Consider the following 20396-nt stretch of genomic DNA (forward strand, 5'->3'; position numbering starts at 1 on the left):
TTGATGCTCGCAATTAATTATTTAAAAATCAGTTCTAAAAGTACGCTGTTTTTAGTTTTATGCAGGTTCTTTACACAGTGTAACGAACTACAGGGAGCGCTCATGTTACTTGAGTAACTGGTGGTCAAAGGAGAGATGCTATTTAATTTAGCCAGGGTTTGATTACCAATATTTCAACAAATTGTGTTTTGGCATAGTCCTGCACTAAAATTCTATGACACAGTGCTGTGACTCTCTGTACTGAGAGTATGACACTTAGACAACAACATCACTGTATGCCATTTTCAAAATTATGGCTATGGTTCTCTAAAAGAAGCTGGCATAAGCAGCTTGTAAAGCCACGATTAGGGTTGATGGTTGATCCTGAAAGAGTCGGTGTAGCAGGTCAGAAACCATCTTGTGCCAGCCCAAACTAATGAAATGTTCAACTAAGCTGGTTTCTCTTAAGGTAGAAACACTGGCTGTTCTCTTCTAATGCCCCTGAACAACAGAATATTAACGCCTTCAATGAGCACAAATGACAAAATTCCAACCTACCTGAATAAACTGGCAGTTTATTAATATGAGATTTATTTCCTAGAGTCATTTGGGAATGAGGCTGTTCAAAATCCAATGACACTGTGTGGGACATTAACAGCTGTATGTTACTAACCCTGTATGGATGTGAAATGATCATTATCACTGTTGTATAGCATGGCTTTATAAGATTGCTGCTGCTGAAATTGGCAACCGTAGTGCTGCCCCTAAAACTAAAGCCTTGCATACTGTACATGTTGCCTTCTTGCTGGTGGGACTTTTACTGGAAATTAGTTCTTCTACACCGTTCTTAAACAGTAGCTGCCAGTGGCTGCACAGCGCTACTTGCTTTACAAGCTAACATTTCGGAGTGGGGAAGAATTGATTTCAGGGAAGACTGCCATTTTATCCTGGCGTGAAGCTTCTTTAAAGTCTATTAATAAATGACGTTGTTTCTAATAGGTGCATAGACTCATGTGCTTGCGGATACACGATTCAGCATTTGAGGCAGTATTGGAGGCATTTCAGATACTGGTATCCGTATCAGAACGACTCTAAAAAAGAAAACTAATTTATACCCTGGTGTGACTAGTGGATACGTAAAATGTATCATTTACCAATTTTTATGTTGATAAAACACAGAAAATAAAATATTCAAAATCATGTTTTATGTAGTCTAAACTGTGTAACTGCAAAACAGTGAGGCATTGACCTCTTTTATTTACGTATGTCATTGTTTGCACACCCCCACACTATACAAGAGTGACTCTGCAACCTTCTCTTAAAACTCGTGTTAAGGCCTTTGCACATCAGGTCCCTGTTTTTCATGTGCTTTGTTAAAAATTTGTCATAAGACAACATGGAGTCACCAAGCAGTGAGGGGATTTGTGGTCCTCTCACTTCATTAAAGAAGGAAAAGAAAAAACACATTGAGTCTATCCAATTCTGAGAGGGCATCCAGAGCAGGAAGACTTTTACTGGCTGATGAAAAAGCTGCAGAATCATCCTGATCATTTCCAGGTCAATTTCAAAATACCAGTGGTCCGGTCCGATCCTGAGCAGTGGCTGGCAGTTTGTCTATGTAGGTAGACACACATACACTCACATGATTGTATGTGTTCGTTTAATGGCTCTCAGTGGTCAAACAACTCTCTAATGCTTTCGACTGATGCAAAATAAAAAGAAAAATCTGTTCCAAAAACTTAATTGGCGGACAAAAGCTTAGGAGTTTGTGTGCAAACGTGATTGATACAACGTGAGGTTGTATTTATTTTTAAAAGCAACAATTACTGACAAAAAATAGAGACTTGGTGTGCAAAGGCCTTAAGTGTTTGGGACATTTGCTGCTACGCAACAGCTGCAATTCATTCGAAATTCAGCAGCTAGACTTTTGACCATAACAAAACGCTCACACACCACACCAATTTTGGCTTTGCAGCATTGGCTCCCAGTCTCTCTAAAGTGCTTTTAATCACATACAAGGCTCTGAGTGATCTCGCACCGGAGTATATAACTGAGCTTCTCACACCGTACTGTCCAAACAGGTCTTCTAGTCTGGGTCTTCTGACTGTTCCAAAGTCCAGGTTAAAAACAAGGGGTGACTGAGCCTTTGTAGTACTGGCTCCTCGGCTCTGGAGCAGCCTCCCACTGACCAACAGATCAGCTGACTACGTTGGCGTCTTTAAATCTCGTCCGGTATTTACCAGTATATCATCAGCAAGTTTCCCTTCTATGAGAGAAATAAAAAAGGCTGGCAGAAGAGTATTAGACACAACCTGAGTCTCAACGAATGCTTCACTAAGGCTCTGCGGGAGGGTGGCGGGGAGAGAAAGGGGAATTACTGGACACTCAACCCATGTTTGAGAAGGAGAACTACAGGAGGCGCCGCAGGATGAAGCGGCCTTTAAGACCTCCACTGACGCACTTGCAGCCAGGGAAGTCCTTATGTATGCTTACATATATGTATGTGTTTTTGAGTACAAGTAGGTGTATGTATATGCACCTTTTATTATTTATCAGTATTGCTCTTGATTTGTATTTTCTTCACGTTAGAAAGCATCCTATGTTTTTAGCTTGAAAAGTGCTCAACAAATAAAGTTATTATTATCATTACTATTATGCATACTCAAACTTCTTGGTTGAACACATTCTTTGTTAAATCCTCTCACTTGTTTCAAAGACAGTAAGGGATTGATCTCTGAGCATTAGCAGCCTGATCTGCTCATAGCGTCTCTGCAGCAACAAGCTTCTTATCTTTTGCCAATGAATATGAAAAAAAACCCATCTGTTTTGTTTAAAATGGTGATTGCAAAAAAGTTAATCTTGCGAGTATTTAAAATGGACTGTGTACCCACATTTGTGGTAAAGAGAAATGGTAAAATTTACATCTGGAGAGACTGAGATTTTATAATAAAGACAGACGCTGTGTTTTTAATAAGGTCTCACACTGAATTTTTTTGTATGTGCTGTGTCCACTGTAAAGCACCTTGCTGTGTAAATTCCTTTTACAAGTTCCTACTTCGTCTTTAAACTGCTTCATATTTAATTTAATCACGACTGCTTATTGTTATTACTCAGGATGTGCTGTGTCCATGTGTATTTTCCTTTCTTTTTGTTTGTATCCCTGCTGTACTCTCAAAAAATAAACACATTTTTTTTTTTTTTTAAAAATGGATTGATGAGTGATACTTAATAATTGACACTGAATTGACGTCAGCAGCAACCTTGAATTGTCACTCCTCTCTTTCACTGCATTTCACAGTTTCACTAAAGCATGGCTGCTTCAGCTGCTTAAGCGTCCAGCTCTGGATCTCAGCAGCCACTTACATGATTTACTATTGTTGTCGGGATTGTGGTTATTGTTTATTTACCACCCGGATGATGTCTGATCATTAAACATCTCTATGCTTTTAAATTTGCAGCAGCATGCAAGAAGGACTCTGTAACTGTGGGAATGGGTGATAATTGAAGGCTGCCTCAAGAAGTATGTTATTTAAGTTACCACAAAGCTAGTGATGGTTGAGCTAATGGCAGCACTGTCCACAAACATTTCACACAGGGGAGTCCATTTTTCCATTAGCATAGACACAGTCAGGCGTGAGCAATATTTGTTCCTCCATCAAAAGGCAAGTTATATTTAATGCTGGAATTAAATTTAATACATTTTAGAAAAAACAAAGAAAAAACATGAACTGATTTTAATTACTTAGTGTTAGGGAAATTTTTACCCCTTTTTTTTTTTTTAGTTACATAAAACATTACTTTTTTTATCCAGCCAGGCATAGCGGAAATGACTTTGGAGCACAACTGGGAAATACCTGCCGCTTGTTGGTGGATTTCTTGGTGATTTTGTGTTTCATGTGGGATTTCACTACCTTGATTGCCATTTTGCCGAGTTTGAAAAACTTTTTTTTTTTCATAAATTTACCGAGCCTCATAGGCATTGCCTTGTATTGGTTTCAGCTATGCTGTGGAATCTTGGTTAAATAGCCATTTTTTGTTGGAAAAAGCACTGTCCCAGCTGGCTAGCAGATAGTGGATCCTCTACTCTGAGCACCCCGGCTGGAAACTAACTATGTGTTGTTGGTTCTGCTATCCTGATCTGAAATTACGTTAATGCAAGAGGCATCTGGTAAATTATTTTGAAAAAAATAAAAAAAAAGATATGACCAATTATTTTGAGATTTTACAAGAAAAAGCAAGCAATTCATCAATCGTACTTCCCATGTCTTATCATTTTTAAGATTTTCTGAAAGATTGTTTATAAGATATTTTTATATAAATAAAGGCCTTATTTTTAGATTAATGGATTCAATGCCTTTTAAGACTTTCTAAGAATCTGCAGGAACCCTGGACAAGCTTTACACTGAGTATATCTTGTAAAGACATCTTTCAGCTTGGCCAGTGTAATCAGGGAGAGCATTAGCTACTGTTCGAAAGTTTAACTTAAGAGTGGAAGAAATCAACAAAGCAGAAAGCAGAAGTAAGACTCAGTGCCACCTGGGTAAATGTGAAACAGGAAATGGAGCCTCTTCCTCAAAGTTTAATGACTGGACTTGGAATAAAACTATCACCAGTTGTAGCGTCATTCAAACAGATCAAAATAGCTTAATATGATAAGAAAAAACAATGACTTAAAATAGGAATTAACCCTTATTTCATACTCATGACACGGTTTGTAAACATACCTTGGCTCCAGCGAGTAGGCCCAGAGAGATAGCAACACGGGCCCGCAGGTCTGGTCTATTCTTTGGCCACACATAAGACAACATTGCAGAGAGGATCTGGGTTGAATTTACTTCTTTCAGCTGTGGAAGGGAAACAACTCTTTTTAGATCATAATACTGCCATTGCTAATTTATACTTGTGTGAAAAAGCCTGCACAGAGCTTCCACAGAGCCGTAGAGATGGTGTGCAGGGCTCGCAGTGAGCCGCCGCGAACCCCCGTGTGACAACACGTCAGGCACTGCAGACGCCACATAAGTTTGAGTGGACATCGGAGCTGGGGGGAGGGATTTCAATTAATTCTGGTCCCAACATGCATGTGTAAAATAACATGCTACACACAATACGCTACAGTACTATGTATGCTGGGCATCTCGAGAGGTGCCTGCACCAGCCCACAAAGAACGAGCAGGCGCACAGCTGCAGACGTATAAGTTAAGCATTGGTTACCCCGAGACACTGTCCTGTAAGATACAGGTCAAATGAGTGAATTAGTATTTACTATACTATAATATTAACTTCCTAACCTACCTTGTGTTTGCCAATATTGGCAACTAACTTGCATTTTGATTTGTGTGACAATCATAATAACCTCAAGATGGCTCTCTGGGCAGACACATGGAACATCAAATGTCATTGGGAATCTCTCGGGAGATCTGGGAGCAGCAGCAACAGCAGAGTCTCCAGGTGGACCTGGGGGTCCAGTCTGACACTACAAGTCCCAGGAGACACCTGGGCTGTCATCCCAGCTGAGTTTGAGAGCCCACTGGTGCCAACGTTGCTGTTTACACACGCTCCACCACACACCTGCCACAGGGACTCTCCGCAGGCCAAAGAATATGCAGTAATTCCTCTAATCCACTCAATATGGTGGCACCATGTTACAGCGCTGCTGTATGGGAAAGCCTCCAAGCAAATTACAGTGAAATTGTGCCCAACACCTGCCTTTAATCAAATACAATGAAGCAGTATGTGACACCGCAAAGAGAGGATTAACATTAACAGTTGAATGCACTACTGAAGTCCCTGTGCTATATGTGGAGGGGGCCTGTTAATGTATAATAAAAGCTTATTAGCCTCACGTCATTCAACTTCTTTTTGCTATACATACAAATACTTTCAGTCTGACTCAGCTTTCAGGGTTTAACTCTTTCGCAATGCAAAAGACAGGGCACAAGTAAGGACTGTTCTTTTATACACTAAACATACTGTAGGCTTTGTAGTTAAAAAATAAAGAATAAGATTTTTGGGTACAACAATGTCTATTTTGGTATTTGATTTTTTTTCTATACCGTGATTATGTAAAGACAAGAGATTCCCACTTAAGTGCTTAAATGCTGAGTCAATTTATCAATTAGTCAAGGGTTTTTCCAAACGTTTCTGGCCCATAACCAAATTTTTAGATTCCAAACTTCAACCCAGCAATCAAACGTCATCAGGTAATCATTTGAAAGGAATGCTTAAGTAAAAAATTTTAAAGAATGTAACGGGCCGTTCACACCCAGGACAATAACGATAACAGTCAGTACGTTAAAATGCAGCTTGAGAAAATCGAATTATTGGCTTAGTCCGACGGAAACCAGACTTTTAAATGCCTGTAAACAGCTTAGTCCGACTGAAATTGGACTATCCGTAGCTCGACTAACACACCTAGATAATTCGATTGAAAATCGAACTACTGCTGCATGTATCCACTTAGTCGGACTGGAGTCGGATTTGGCGTTCTGTGCATGCACCACTTTTTCTTTTGCGGGCTTTCACCCAGAAGAAGAAGGAGATGACGTAGCAGCAGTGCAGTAACTCCCGGAAAAACAAACAAACAAACACCATGGTGACCGAGAAGCAGAAGACGCACTTCTGGACGGATGAGGAAACTACATCCATCTCCGCCATCTTCATACGTCGTTAGCTTCCTCTTCGGGTCAAGTAGAACTAGTTCAATTATGCACTATATTAAAAAGGACACAGCGCCGCCTGTCGAGATGATGATCGATATCGTTCTCTCAACAGTGGTGCCAAGCACGCGCTGCACGCACCAGCTGTGATGGCAGCTTAGGAAAATGAATATTGATGACCTGTTCGTTATAATCATCTCCTTATCTCTGTAAATAATAACAAAACGTGTACCTCTTATTCAGAGGGTTAGCTTTTTATCGTTTATAAAATCACTCTGAAAGTGATCCCAATGATATTGTTCGCCACTATCGTTGTTGTTATAGTCGCTATGTGGACTCCACCATCCACATAAGTTAGAACAATTTTTAAAATGTTACATTCAAAGGTTATTGTTCTAGTTATCACTCAGTGGACGGCCCTTAAAGGGAGAAATGCTAATGTATTTCAAATCTAAGTACGTTTTATGAAAATACATATATCAACATGTCAGCCTTAGATATCTCATACAGATTCCACTGGCACAAAAAGCTACCTCACATGGCTGAAAGACAGAACTAATAGGCGTACATATCAGCAAAGCCTCCACTTTTAGCTTTGGCAACTAGGGAAAGATGTTTGTTAGTATTACTGAAATTCAAAGACCAAAGAAACAGTTCATGCAAATAAGTGTTGGAGGAATCAATACAAAAAATAATCATTAGCTGCAGCCTGAGGCCACTGTATTATTTTCAATTGTCATGTGCTCTGTTGAGCATACTCAAAATTGGTCCTAAAATAAAGTTTCAATGATCAAAGACTAAAAGAAGGTACTGTACTCACAACATTTTGTGGATCTGCATTGAGCCTTCCTCCTGCATTTCCATGCCAACATGTTCTTTTGTCTGTAATCTGCAAATGCTGTGGAAACATTATGTGTTGTTATTCCACTTTTGATTTTGATAACACACATGATTCATGACTGTTTCTCAAACATGCTCACTTTTACTGCCTCCAAAATCCGCCGACTGTTTTCGTTTCTGTTTGTACTCCATGTTGCTGTTCGTAGGTGTGGAGGGGAGCTCAGCTGAAACATGAGAAACAAAAGTCTTATTTGACTAATATTTCTAAATTCAACTTAATTATTTTTCATGTTTAAATGCTCAGAAACATTGAAACAAGAACCAAACAAGAACCACAATACACTGTAAATCTATTTAATTCTAATACAAAGAAAACAAGCAACATTTTTTTTCTGCTCACAGCTTAAACTCACCAAAGTCAGGGTTTAGGACACACTGAGTGTAAGATCAGAGAAGTTGTTTAAGCTGCAGGACTGCTTTGAGAAGCTTCCACACATTTGTTACAGCTGTTTTTCAACACTAATATTTGTCATAGTAGTCATTTTTAACCTACAAAAATCAAATAAATCAATAAATGTCCAGAACCTTTCTTACCCTGTGAAATGATGTTCAGAAATAGTTTCATTTACATCACCTTTTGTGAGCCTGTGACTGTGAGATTCAATTCAAACACAAGTCACTGTTTAAGAGAGATGTAAACTACAACACGCCCACAGAAGCTGAGCGCTTGATAATGCAAGATATGGTGGGTGGTTTAAGACAGGCATGCTGAGCGAACAGTCACCCTGTGTTGGACCTACACTTATACATAGACATGACATTACTGGTGATAGGAGAGGGCCAATATTAGATACTTGTATCTTCTTGAGGACACTGTATCAATGCAGTTCATCCTCTTATGTATTATGACCAAGCAAATTATGTATACAAATACTGTACAATCTCATTTAATTAAAGTACAATGTTTAATTAGACAGCAGTCCTATATACTTACTTATTTTTTACCAATGTCATACAAGTTACTTCAGTAAATGTGTATCTAGACAATGTGTATTGTCTAGATAAAATGCACTGTGTTGCAAGTTTGCTAGAATCAGCATCCAGTTTAATGTCAAGTATGTTTTCACACACAAGGATTTTTCTTTGGTGTATGGGTGGATTACATCAGCACACTAAGAGAAAATGAAACTAAAAATGAAAGCAAATACAGCAAAAATCAAAAACATACATATGTAAGAAAACAGAAATAAGAATATGACAAAATACTATGAAATATGTACAATATGTCTGGGTTAAAACGAAAGGTCTGTGCAGTTTTTAGAAGTGATAGTTTGTGCAGATGTAAGGTAGGTTAGATACACCAAGCTAAAACTAATGCAGGGACCTCATTATTCTTGTGGTATATCGCAAAAATAATCAACAGCCCCTAAAACTACAGCCTTCAAAATGACCACACAGATAAAGCAGCAGTCTGCTTAATAAAGGAAGGCAGGATCTATGACAGGGCTGTTGCATCAGTTTTAGTTAAGTGTACGTGACGAACTGGCAGCTGACTTGTTGCTGGAAAAAGTAAAGCTGTCAAACAATCAATAACAGACTGTTAGAACGCGATGACAGTTATATCAGTGAGGTCCCCAGGGTGGCACAAACAGACAGTCTTATCTAACATTTACTGGCTGTTGTCAGTCTACACTTATTATAACACGTGACTGGGACCACTGACGGGCTACATCATTAGCTTGGTAAATAGTGACAGTTTCAAGCAGACAGTGGGACTTGTAGTGGAATCTGTTTCATTAACATGAGGTCGAATATCAGGACAAAGTGCAAACCTCACTGTGACGTTAACCATTCACCGTGGTGTTCAATAATGCGTATGTCAACACAGATAACGCAACTAATATTAAGTTAGCTTGTTAGCTAGCTGTCGTTCAACGCTAAGTTAGCAGCTGGTTAGCTAACATTACATTTACATGGCACTTACTCCTGTAAGGAAACTGACTAATTTATCCAATTTAACTTCCCTGAAAGTTAGTTACAAACACTTTCCATCTCTGCCCTTGCCTGTCACACCAAAAACACTGTGTCCTCTCCAGCCGGCCGACTCCTCACTCACCAGATATGAACTTTGGCGTTTATAGTCCGTCCCACTTTCACTGCGACTTTTATTCCAAATGTGATACGAGCTGGTCTGTCGGAGGAGAAGCGCTATTTTTCGCTTTTGTAAGTGAAAGCCGCATTTCAGCGGTACTAACATCGGCGCCATGTTGCCGAAGGAGGAAGGCGGTTAGTTAAGACGCCGGATATACGTCACATCCGGTCTTCACCAGTGCTGTCAAAGCTAGCATACAAGCTGCTTTACTTGACACTGCGTTACAGTTTTGACGAAATAACAGCTGCTGGTTTGATTTTTAACACGACTCGGTTGAGTATTGAAAGGTTTGCGAGTGTGGGCCTGTGTATCGGTGTGTATGCGGCAGCTGCGTCACTCGGAGAGTTTGATTTCAAAACAGCAGTCGAAGCTAAAGAAAGAGCACGTTGTCTTCTTTGTCAGGTTAATCTAGGTCGCTTGGTCAAGAAACGCGTTCTGGCTTTAGCACATAATTAACAGAAAACCCCACAATCTCGCACTCAGGATGCCATGCCACAATCAGCAACTGAACAATGTGAGCAGCGGCCAGGAGCACCCAATGAAGCAAGTGCGATTTGCAAACAACAACAGCAGCAATGTGCCTGCAGTGCTGCCCAACTCTGAGACAACTGATGCCTCCATACTGAGTGACAGTCAAGATAACCTGGGACCTCAGCTTAAACTGCTCCCTCTGAATGACCAGATCCGTGAATTACAAACCATAATCAGAGACAAGTGAGTCCATACTACTTTCCTATCTCCCCATACAGACTACAACAAAGCTGGTGGTTGTGGTGCAGATTAAAGTATTGTAATGTGTATGAGTCAGTACCTCTAACTGTTTTTAACTGGATTGTTGCACTTAATGTTAAGCAGCCTTTTATTACATGAAAAGGCAACATTCAAGCTGTGTCACAACAAGACACCTATACAGTCTGGTCTTATATAACCATGTCAAAAATACAGTCTATTGCCACGTCTTCTCACCCTCATTTTGAATAGTATATGTCTGTTGGCTGGTGTATCTTAAGCTCAGGCAGTATCAAGGTATTATCGGTGTATTTAGAAATCCTGAAGGTATGATTTGCAATGTATGAGATGTATGGGATGCTGTTTTGAGGCAGTGTAGTGTACAGCACACGCCACCAGAGGTCAGTCTCCACAGGTGGAACAGGCAGCTGAGCTGGCGACTGCGAGTGCCGGGGATAACGTTACAGGACTAGTAAAAAAGAGAAATGCTTCTTCACCTGTTTGAGAGTAGTGCCACATAACTTTAACTTGAGATAATTTCCTCCAACCACAAAACAGTTCATAAGCTACATGATTTTATTCAACATATCATCTATGTTCAGCCCACTATTTGTATTTACCACAACAACAAAGGTCATCATGTCCCCCTGCAAAAATGGAGCTTGTTTCCTATCTATTCGTTATTCTATGGATCATAAGTATTTACATCCAGCAAGACTCGTCTAAGTAGGCTAATTGCATATAGAAACCTAGCATTGTAGGCATGACAACGACATCCATGCTACAGCGACTTCTGTCGTTTTGTAATACAAAAACATCATCATATACCACATACCCCAGTGAAATGTCAGGAAGGCATGGGAAAACAGACACCGCCTTAGTCTAGTGTATCTGTCTGATATGTATCAGCACTGATGCTGACCTGATAAAACACTGGTATTGATCAATCAGAGTGTGTGACTCATCCAATTTAACCTCCTCAATCCAATTGTCTTCCCAGAAAGATGCTCAATGCACAGTCAGGCTGTGCAGCCCAACAGCCATCGAACCCACAAAACTTTATTTCAGTTTCCAGTGGACATTTTAAAGATTATGACGATACCACTTATATCAGGGTGAATTTTGGGGGAAATTTCATGATGATTTCAATTTGATGGAATGATGCAGTTGGAATATTTCACTCAGTTCAAACATGATATAGCTTCAGTGAAGATCTGGAACAACATGATAAAGGATATAGGCCTACAAAACAGTCTGGAGTGAAATTACTTTCCAGCTGTATTGTTGTGTTTATCTACAGAAACTCTGCCCTCTGCCCACATTTTCTCTTGTCTTTGTATTTTATGTTTTCAGAGCGTTTATGGGCGTGTACCCCCATAGTGCTCAGGTGAGGTGGGGAATAGGGATTTTATAAAAAGGAAGCAGCTAGGTGCCAACCCATAAGCATCAGGCACCCAAGAGACACAGCCCCCCAAAAAACACAAATATAACGAGGCAAAACGCCAAGCAAGAGTGAATCTGGGGTTGGCTTTTACTTTCACTTTCACTGCCAAGTGTACCTTTTAATATGTTTTGTGTTATTACAGCCTCATTTTACCTTACCTTAAGGGTAAGAGATTTCTGAAATAGGACCAGTGCTGATGTACAAATACCATAAATGTATATATCATAACAGGAGACATTAAGTGGGTTTGGTGCATCCATAGTGAGAAGTACATTCTGAACCTTCTAACCAAATGTCTATATTCATATTTTCAGGACAACCAGCAGAGGAGACTTTGTGTTTTGTGCTGATCGGCTGGTAAGGTCATGACTTAACACTACATTATGTGTATGTATAAAAGCTAGAAGCTGTAAGCTTTTTCTTTCTCCAACCACAGATCAGACTAGTTGTTGAAGAGGGTTTGAATCAGCTCCCCTACTCAGAGTGCACTGTGACCACGCCAACAGGTGAGGATCTCTATCTCTTCTAACAAAATCAACATTTAAAGAATCTTAGCTCTGACATGTAAAACCCCTCTGTGCCCAGTTGAATGGGGCTGACCAATTATAATAATGTAATTGCAAATAAGTGCAGTGCTCCCTCGCAGTGTTTTGCCACCAGCATGTATGACTGAGCTGCTACATTTGTGAATATTCCTACATCATATTTCCCCTCAGGGTACAAGTATGAAGGTGTCAAGTTTGAAAGAGGCAACTGTGGAGTCAGCATAATGAGGAGTGGTAAGTTAAACCTGCCATAGCGTACCCACCAAATTAGAGTTTCTCCTTTGTAAGGGCATGTATCATGTTTTCCATGCATATGTGATTTGTGCCAACTGTGCAATCGTGCTGTACATTCTGTTCAGCACATATTCATCAGGTCCGGCTATTGTGTGCTCTGGTTCATTCGCTCTTCATCAGCAGTCAGTTCTTTTCTCTCTGTGAAATTGATCGATCATTTTAATACTAAATAATACAATAGAATGGTGATACTAGGGCAATTCTGTACTTTGCAGAACATGTTCTTTGAAGGCATCACAGTCAGCGACTCTCACTCCCTTTCACCGTCAGATTTAATGGGGCTCTTATCGCTGTCAAATGCAAAACCTAATGCAGTTATTGGAAAACCTATATTATCCTTTTATGACAGTAGTGCTTAGGCAGAAAAAGTAAAATGTAAGCCCGCTGGAAACATAGTGTAGCTCAAATACGACATCTTAAAGGCAACATACATCCACAGTGTATGACACAAGTCAAAGCACCTGCACATCTTGGCACACGTCCTCGTTGGTTGATGCTTATCAGTGTGACAGCCTACAATGCTGTACTATTTTTCAGTGGCACAGTAGCATCCCAGAAAAGCAGCATTTTTCTTCAGATCTGCACATCCAGACTACTGTACCTTTTAATGCTTCTCTCTGCATGGTGCGCTTTTTTCACCTTACCTTACCTTACCACAGATGATTCACTTTGTGTTCAGACACAGAGAATTTAAGGACTTTTTGAGTTTCACAATGTTGTTCATTCTGCCTTCCTGTCAATCACATTTACTGAGAAGGGAGTGAAATCTACAGTGCCTTATCATGTAAAAAACAGATTTTAACACAATAGTTTAAACATTATACAGCCTGTTACACAAATAAGCCCCGCTCCTAAATATGCATAATTTAAGCCTTAATAAAATGGGTGAAATATATAAATAATAGACCAAATCCATTTTTTTGTAGGCAGTTAACATGTTTATTTAAGCTGTTAAAGGAGCTATATGTAAGAAAAATAAAGCAAATAGTCGTAAAATCATCCTAATATGTCACAGAGACTAAGGATTAATGTTCATATAACGTACTGATCTCACCGACNAGCAGCATTAGCAGTGTCCCGGTACATAGCATTAGCAGCCGGCTCCTCCTCAGCTGTATCCCAGCAGCAGCGTTAGCAGTGTCCCGGTACATAGCATTAGCAGCCGGCTCCTCCTCCGCAGTATCCTGGCAGCAGCGTTAGCAGCACGGCAAGCAGCATTAGCAGTGTCCCGGTACAATGCATTAGCAGCCGGCTCCACCTCCGCTGTATCCCGGCAGCAGCGTTAGCAGTAGAGAAGCCGGACTTGCTCGAACGGTCCACTGGAAAACCGAAGATCAAGGATGCGGCAACGCAGCCCTGCCACGGCAGCCGCCCGTGGGCAAACAAATCAGTCTCCAGCGTGCCTCTGTCCAGCAACCTCGAATCTGTAAGGGAGGGGGGGCGGACACAACTCACGGCAGTATTTTGAATTTGAGTGCAGTAACCGTTTTGGGGCAGTATTTTGAATTTGAGTGCAGTAACCGTTTTGGCCACATTCTTACATACAGCGCCTTTTAAGTTTTGCATTTTAGCACGGGGGTCAATGGGGCTCGCTTCTGAAGCCAGCCTCAAGTGGCCATTTGAGGAACTGCAGTTTTTGGCACTGCCATGTTGGCGTCATTTTTCAGCCTTGGAGGTTGCTGCTTGATTTTATCACAATGTTCAGCGTGTCATAAACCAGTAGGGAACTAAATTAACACTACTGTGCATTTATATATGGTGCATACAAAGAAGGCCTCTCAGTTTATTCTCATTGTCATTCCAATGATCATAGTCACACACAGTCACATGCTGGCACAAGACTATTAATGTATGCTCCATATTTAAATAGACAATATTTCAATCCCAGTTGTGTTCTGTGTGTCTCCCAACAGGTGAGGCCATGGAGCAGGGTCTCCGGGACTGCTGCCGCTCCATCCGCATTGGCAAGATCCTCATCCAGAGTGATGAGGAGACACAGAAAGCCAAGGTCTACTACGCCAAGTTCCCTCCAGATGTGTACAGAAGAAAAGTGCTGCTCATGTATCCCATCCTTAGTGAGTAACACAGTTTATCTTTCTGATGACTCCAGTTTACCACCCTCTTTAGCACGTAAATGTCAAGAGATGTCCCATTTCTGTGCAAATGTAAAAACGGTTTCGTGTATTTATTCATTTTGAGAAATCTCCCTTGAGTTGACCTTCAACGCCAAGTCTGCATTTCCACATCATACCGGCCCATTCACACTGCTCTGATAATTATAGCTCTCATGGGGGAAATTATACACTGCCTGGGAGATAGCCACCAAGCTGCTGAATAGCATAATGAGGGCCAACAAAAATAGTATCTTAATAGCCCCAGTTTCCCAATGTCACAAAGCAGCATTTGTCAATTCTCCGTTTTTCAAAAAAATATGATGGGGACAAAGCCAGGTTGAAGGTATGTTTTATTATGTCAGAGTGACGGAACATATGGTTACACTGATGCATGCTAAGAGGGTCAGAAATAAAAGCCTGCCAAAAGCCCAGACTCATGAGCACATATCAGCACACAGCTCAGTACGTGTTTCAGATGCTAACATAAGACGTACAAACAGTCAGATCAAGCGAGGGGTGTCATGATTTTGATTCTAAATCGAAAATCTATCAAAATGCACTTTCAATTTCGATCTTCGAAAATCAAACTTGAGATCTGCAACTATCCCAGTAGTTTTTTTTTTCTCTCAACCATGGCCTACTACTTCAGACACGACACAGCATAGCTCACTGGTATCCTGCAGCTGCACTTGCCCAGACACCATAGCCACTGTTGGAGTTTGAGATGATGGAGAAACAACAGAATTGGATAATCCTCCTTCTTCACTGAAGTTAGTGATGTGGCAACATTGTGCCTTCACCGTACCATATATAAACAATGAACTTGTCGTTGACAGAACTACAGTTTGTAGGCTATGCCAGTCAAGTGAAAGTGAAGCAAAGTTCCGATGTTCCCAATTTACTGGGGAAATAATTTATTAATATTACATTTTAATTAAATTGTTTTAACCTGACAATGTGATTTTAGCATTGTACATTCCAAAACATGTATATGGCACTTAATACCATGTAGTCTATGTTTTAAAGAAGAATTTGAAAATGTAAATGACAGCTGTTAGGGCATAAAACCACTGATCTGTTGATCTCTATGAATCAAAACTTGATAGTGTAACAGTGGCAGAGCCGTAACTGCTAAAAAGAAAAATGTTTAAAATTTTATTGAATCGTGACCTTCAAATCAAAGTCAAATTGAATCGTAGATTTGCAGAATCGTGACACCCCTCATCATTAGGGATGGACGCGATTAGTCGTCTAAACAATTAAACGTCCGCCCCCTCGCTAGTCGACACCAGAAATATTAGTTGGTTAAAGCGACACTTACCTTTCTGTAAATTTTACGCTTTTCTTTGTTTAGGTTAAAATGCTATTAATAAGCTGATGGCACACTAAAATGTAAGTGAATTTCACCAAAGATAAAAACTCCTAATTGTACCATTCTCATATGGTTCTAAGAAAACTCTGACCAATCATTGCATTCGCACCAAATGCAATGATTGGTCGGGTGTCCTGTCTGTCTTCCCTACTGATGTAACCGCTCGCGTAACATCTCCCCAGGACAGGTAACGTTATGTTTAGTTTGCTTCTAATATAACATATAAGGTTATATATGACAACACAGCATCCAGTTAATGGCTAATGTTAGCTTACTGTGGCGTAACCTCTGAAACATTAACTTTATCTTCCTTGTGTGTTTCCACTTACTAGTAACGTTAACGCTACTATCTAATGTGAGCACTGCCACTAGTGGGGGCTACAGAGCTGTCAGACAGCAGTCCCCCTCCCTGCAGTAATGCTCAAGTAGAATGGAGTTTTGAAACAGCACAGTGAGAAATAAGAGAGATGTCCTCTCGCCAAACCAGTGCGGTTTGGCAGTACTTTGATCTAGAAAACTAAAACAATTCAACAGAAATTTATTTATTTCAGATATTGTTTTATTTTACATGCAAATTATATGGCGCATAGCGCTTCGCAATTCAGCAGCATTTTATCTTTTTTTAGATGTTATTTTATTTGTTAACTCTTACATTCATACTGCACGGCGCTAAATGCTTCTCATTTCAGCTGAAATTTAATTATAATTTAGATGTTTTATTAACTTTAAAGTGAATTGCTATCATTTCTGTCAGATAATCTGCAAGGTTCAATGTGCCCCACATTTCAGAGGCAGTGTATTTATTTTAGATGTTATTTTAATGGTTAACTTTTGACTGAGTTGCCGTCATGTTACGGTGCAAAGAGTCTCGTACTTCAGCAGCATTTGAAATCTGACATGGTTGTTGAAGATTGTGATTAAAGGCTTCAAAGGGCTCTTAATGCACACAGTACTTTTTGGGGACAATGTTTCAAATACTTAACAATACATTGTGCTAATTTTTGTGTTTTTTGTTTTCTGAGTATTTTCCATTTTTAGACTGGTCGACTAGTCTTAATTATAATTTTCGTTTAGTCAACAGGGAAATTAGTCGCCAGAAACATCCCCACTTATTATAACCATTTTATGTATTTTTTTTTTAAATAATGTATCCTACATTATTAACCTGGTACACTGTGAAAGTGAGTAAGCAGGTTTTAAATTCACACTTTGTTTCTGTAAATAAAGTGACATTGTAAACACTTGAACAACACATTTCAAACCACTTCAAAATGCTGTGTGTCTGCAGGTACCGGGAACACTGTGATTGAGGCAGTGAGGGTGCTGATAGAGCACGGAGTCCAGCCCAGACATATTATCCTCCTCAGCCTCTTCTCCACGCCTCACGGTATACCACCACAGCCAGTTCACTGCAACCGCAGCTCATCACCAATTTACTTTTGTTTACCCACCAGATCACACACTTGGTCTCCAATCTCCTCTCCACTCTAGTTCCTGCTGTATCATTGTCTTCATACAATATACTGACCACACTGCTGCTCAGAGGCACTGCTGATCCTCCTCAGCAGTTCAGCCCATTATGGTTTTAAATGAGTGAAGAAAGCAGCAGATTATTTTTAAACGGTTCCAGGAATAGGGTTGTCCTGGAAAAATTAAAAGATTTAAACAAAATATTGGAAATTATGGGGTAGTTTGAGGTCTTGTAACAGTAGCTTTCTCTCCATCAACTACTACCCGCCAGATTGCCATGACATTTAAAGTGGATATTCATGGATTACCAGAGACGGATTTCTAATGGGTCTTTTTTTAAACCCCTTGACCTTTCTTCTAGTGCCATCATTGAGCCAAAATTTCCACTTTAACACAAGAAATATTGAAACCTGAAGGGCACGTTAACACATTTTCACCACTCCAACAAGTGGCAACATGTTGAGAGGATAATGTTAGGGTGTTAACGTGCCAGTAATTAGCGCACCGTCCATGATGATTAATTTCAGTTTTACCTAAATAAATATGAATAGATGTTTAGTCCATTATGTTTACACACACACACTGCTTATCTGTCTTTGAAACAGTCTTGGCTTTCTTTAATTTTAAATCTGCTGAAAGACTTAAAATAAGTAACCCTTATATTCAGTTTATATTTAGGAGAGACATGTTAATTATCTGTGTGTGTGTGTGTGTGTGTGTGTGTGTGTGTGTGTGTGTGTGTGTGTGTGTGTGTGTGTGTGTGTGTTTGTGCTGAGAGAACACTGACTCAAATTACCTTTTGCTAAGCCCCACCCCTTTGTGATAGTCTGATAAGCTGTCGCAGTAAGCATGGAGCCCACACTGTAACTAACTGCAGGTTACACAGGTTAAAAAGACAAAGATAGTTAGAAGCTAAAGCCGAACTATAGGCTACAGATCACAGTGTAAAAGTGAACCACCACATCACTGCTGATCGCCACAGAAGACAATGAATATAAAGGGAAACTTTGCTGATATTGAACCAGCTGTGTGGCATCGCAGTGTTTGCAGATGAACAGTGTTTGGCTCTGCCCCCGTGCCGCTGCCAGCACCCGGCAGATGAACAGTGTTTGGCTCTGCCCCCGTGCCGCTGCCAGCACCCGAACCTCCACCCCTGGACAGGCAGGGATCTCCAGGAGACGTCAAACATTGTCATCAGCGCACAGTGAGATGACACAGAGCTGGTTGAATATCAGCAAAGTTCCCTGCTTCCCTTCACTGGTTCCTGTACAGTTCAGTGTTATAATCATTAAAAAGCAAAAGCAGCATGTGTATACATTCAGTGGGCTATATCTTCAGTAGCTAGCTAGCTAACCCTACACTTTTCAGGGTTTGATTTTGGTTTTGGAACAGGGAAGAAACGTATATCTTTTTCCAGCCTCTCCAGGTAACGAGTGTCATTAATACACGATGTGCCCCAGACACAACATTTAGCTCCAAATCCACAAAACCAGCCTGAAAATGAAGGAAATCTGAAACGATTGCATTAGAGTCAATGGAGCACAGCTGTGTTGCTGTTACGTTATGATTGGCTAGTCTGCGTGTGGCGGCGGGACTTACAGAAGGGTCAATTGGTTAGTTTTTAGCCACTTGAAAATTCAATATCAGTTTAAGTGTATACTATATTTAGAATATTTTCACCACTTTGCCTTGCAGTCAGACAGCCCTTTCCAAAGAGGAACTGAAGCCTTATCTCAAAGTCACCAGGCTACCTCGCAGAACACGAGAGTTGCTGGTCTACCGCTGCCTCAATCAGTTAGTGTGTAAGGGGAATTCATTAGTATGGTTGTTCATAAAGTCTGCACACTATTAAGCCATCATTCATTCCAGTTAACTGTTCCAAGTGAATGGAACAAGTTTCTTTAGTTGCGAAAACTCAACACCTTCATTCCATTACCCTCCTTTAAAACCTCATTACAAGCGATAGTTTCTGATCACTGCACCAGGTTTTGAATTTGCTTCTCAGGAGCACAGTACAGAGATCTCTGTTTTTGTATATACTGTATATATTTTGATGTCTTTGTCTAATGTTGTTTTATTGCACTGTTTTAATGTCTTGTATTGACTTGCCTGTTGCTGCCTCTTTTCCAGATCGTCAATGTAAATGAGAATTGGTTCTCAATTGACTTATCTGGTTAAATAAAGTTAAATAAATAAAATAAGAAAAACAGCCTCTATGTTTGGCAAGTTGAAAACATTTGGCAGTGCAATGCAGCCTTAAATTAAAATTCAATGGATTAGCAAAGTCAGGATTCATCCTTTGTGGACAAATGGCATGGCAGCCTATTCATAGAAACTAAATGTGATTTTGGCTGTTAGTTTCTCATGTTGCTTTTGTATCACTTTAAACCATTATTTTCATTCCTGACAGCAGCAGTGTTGCTGCAGATCTTAGGATATCTTCAAACCCTTCATCTAAAGTGTTTTTACTTTCCTCCTAGGAGCCAAATCTATAATCCAGGAGTTCCCTGATATCACCATCTTGACCACGGAGGTTCACCCAGTGGCTCCGACACATTTTGGACAGAGGTACTTTGGCACTGACTAAACCGAGGACAACCTGAGGAACATGACCTGCAATTTGTTCTGAGTATATTTTGTTTTGTTTATTTAAATGTATCTCATGTTCTCCTTGTTGTGCCAAATACTCCTAAGTTCCTAAACTGATACAAAACTATTAATCTAATCAACTGACTGTATTTATTATTGTTTTTTTTGCTGTGCATACTCATGCTTATGAAAGAAAGCAACACTGAAACATT

General features: G+C 40.1%; 2 protein-coding genes across 2 annotated transcripts in view; one reads left to right on the plus strand and one right to left on the minus strand.

Moving 5' to 3' along the window:
• Window positions 1–9746, minus strand: part of abcb7 (ATP-binding cassette, sub-family B (MDR/TAP), member 7) — a 30592-nt gene extending 20846 nt beyond the window's left edge. Inside the window, exons 1-4 of the mRNA XM_050043256.1 lie at window positions 9592–9746; window positions 7616–7699; window positions 7456–7533; window positions 4704–4823 (exon numbers count right to left, since the gene is read on the minus strand). Of these exons, the coding sequence (XP_049899213.1) occupies window positions 4704–4823; window positions 7456–7533; window positions 7616–7699; window positions 9592–9741 (432 nt within the window). The 5' untranslated portion in view covers window positions 9742–9746. The remainder of the gene's footprint in view (window positions 1–4703; window positions 4824–7455; window positions 7534–7615; window positions 7700–9591) is intronic.
• Window positions 9747–10104: 358 nt separating this feature from the next.
• uprt (uracil phosphoribosyltransferase (FUR1) homolog (S. cerevisiae)) lies at window positions 10105–20396 on the plus strand. The gene is made up of 7 exons (XM_050043258.1): window positions 10105–10341; window positions 12115–12157; window positions 12237–12306; window positions 12517–12579; window positions 14553–14714; window positions 17414–17512; window positions 20076–20396. Exons 1-7 carry the CDS (start codon window positions 10112–10114, stop codon window positions 20180–20182), a joined length of 774 nt encoding a protein of 257 aa, XP_049899215.1. The 5' UTR covers window positions 10105–10111; the 3' UTR covers window positions 20183–20396.

The sequence above is a fragment of the Epinephelus moara genome, chromosome 4 (assembly GCF_006386435.1).
Source record: "Epinephelus moara isolate mb chromosome 4, YSFRI_EMoa_1.0, whole genome shotgun sequence".
NCBI lineage: Eukaryota > Metazoa > Chordata > Actinopteri > Perciformes > Serranidae > Epinephelus > Epinephelus moara.

What these genes read in the sequence shown, in the direction of transcription:
- uprt (XM_050043258.1), top strand. Translation starts at nt 10,112, where the DNA reads ATGCCATGCCACAATCAGCAACTGAACAATGTGAGCAGCGGCCAGGAG. An exon ending in CACTGTGACCACGCCAACAG is followed by an intron (nt 12,307 to 12,516) that starts GTGAGGATCTCT and finishes ATTTCCCCTCAG; the next exon opens with GGTACAAGTATGAAGGTGTC. An exon ending in AGTCAGCATAATGAGGAGTG is followed by an intron (nt 12,580 to 14,552) that starts GTAAGTTAAACC and finishes GTCTCCCAACAG; the next exon opens with GTGAGGCCATGGAGCAGGGT.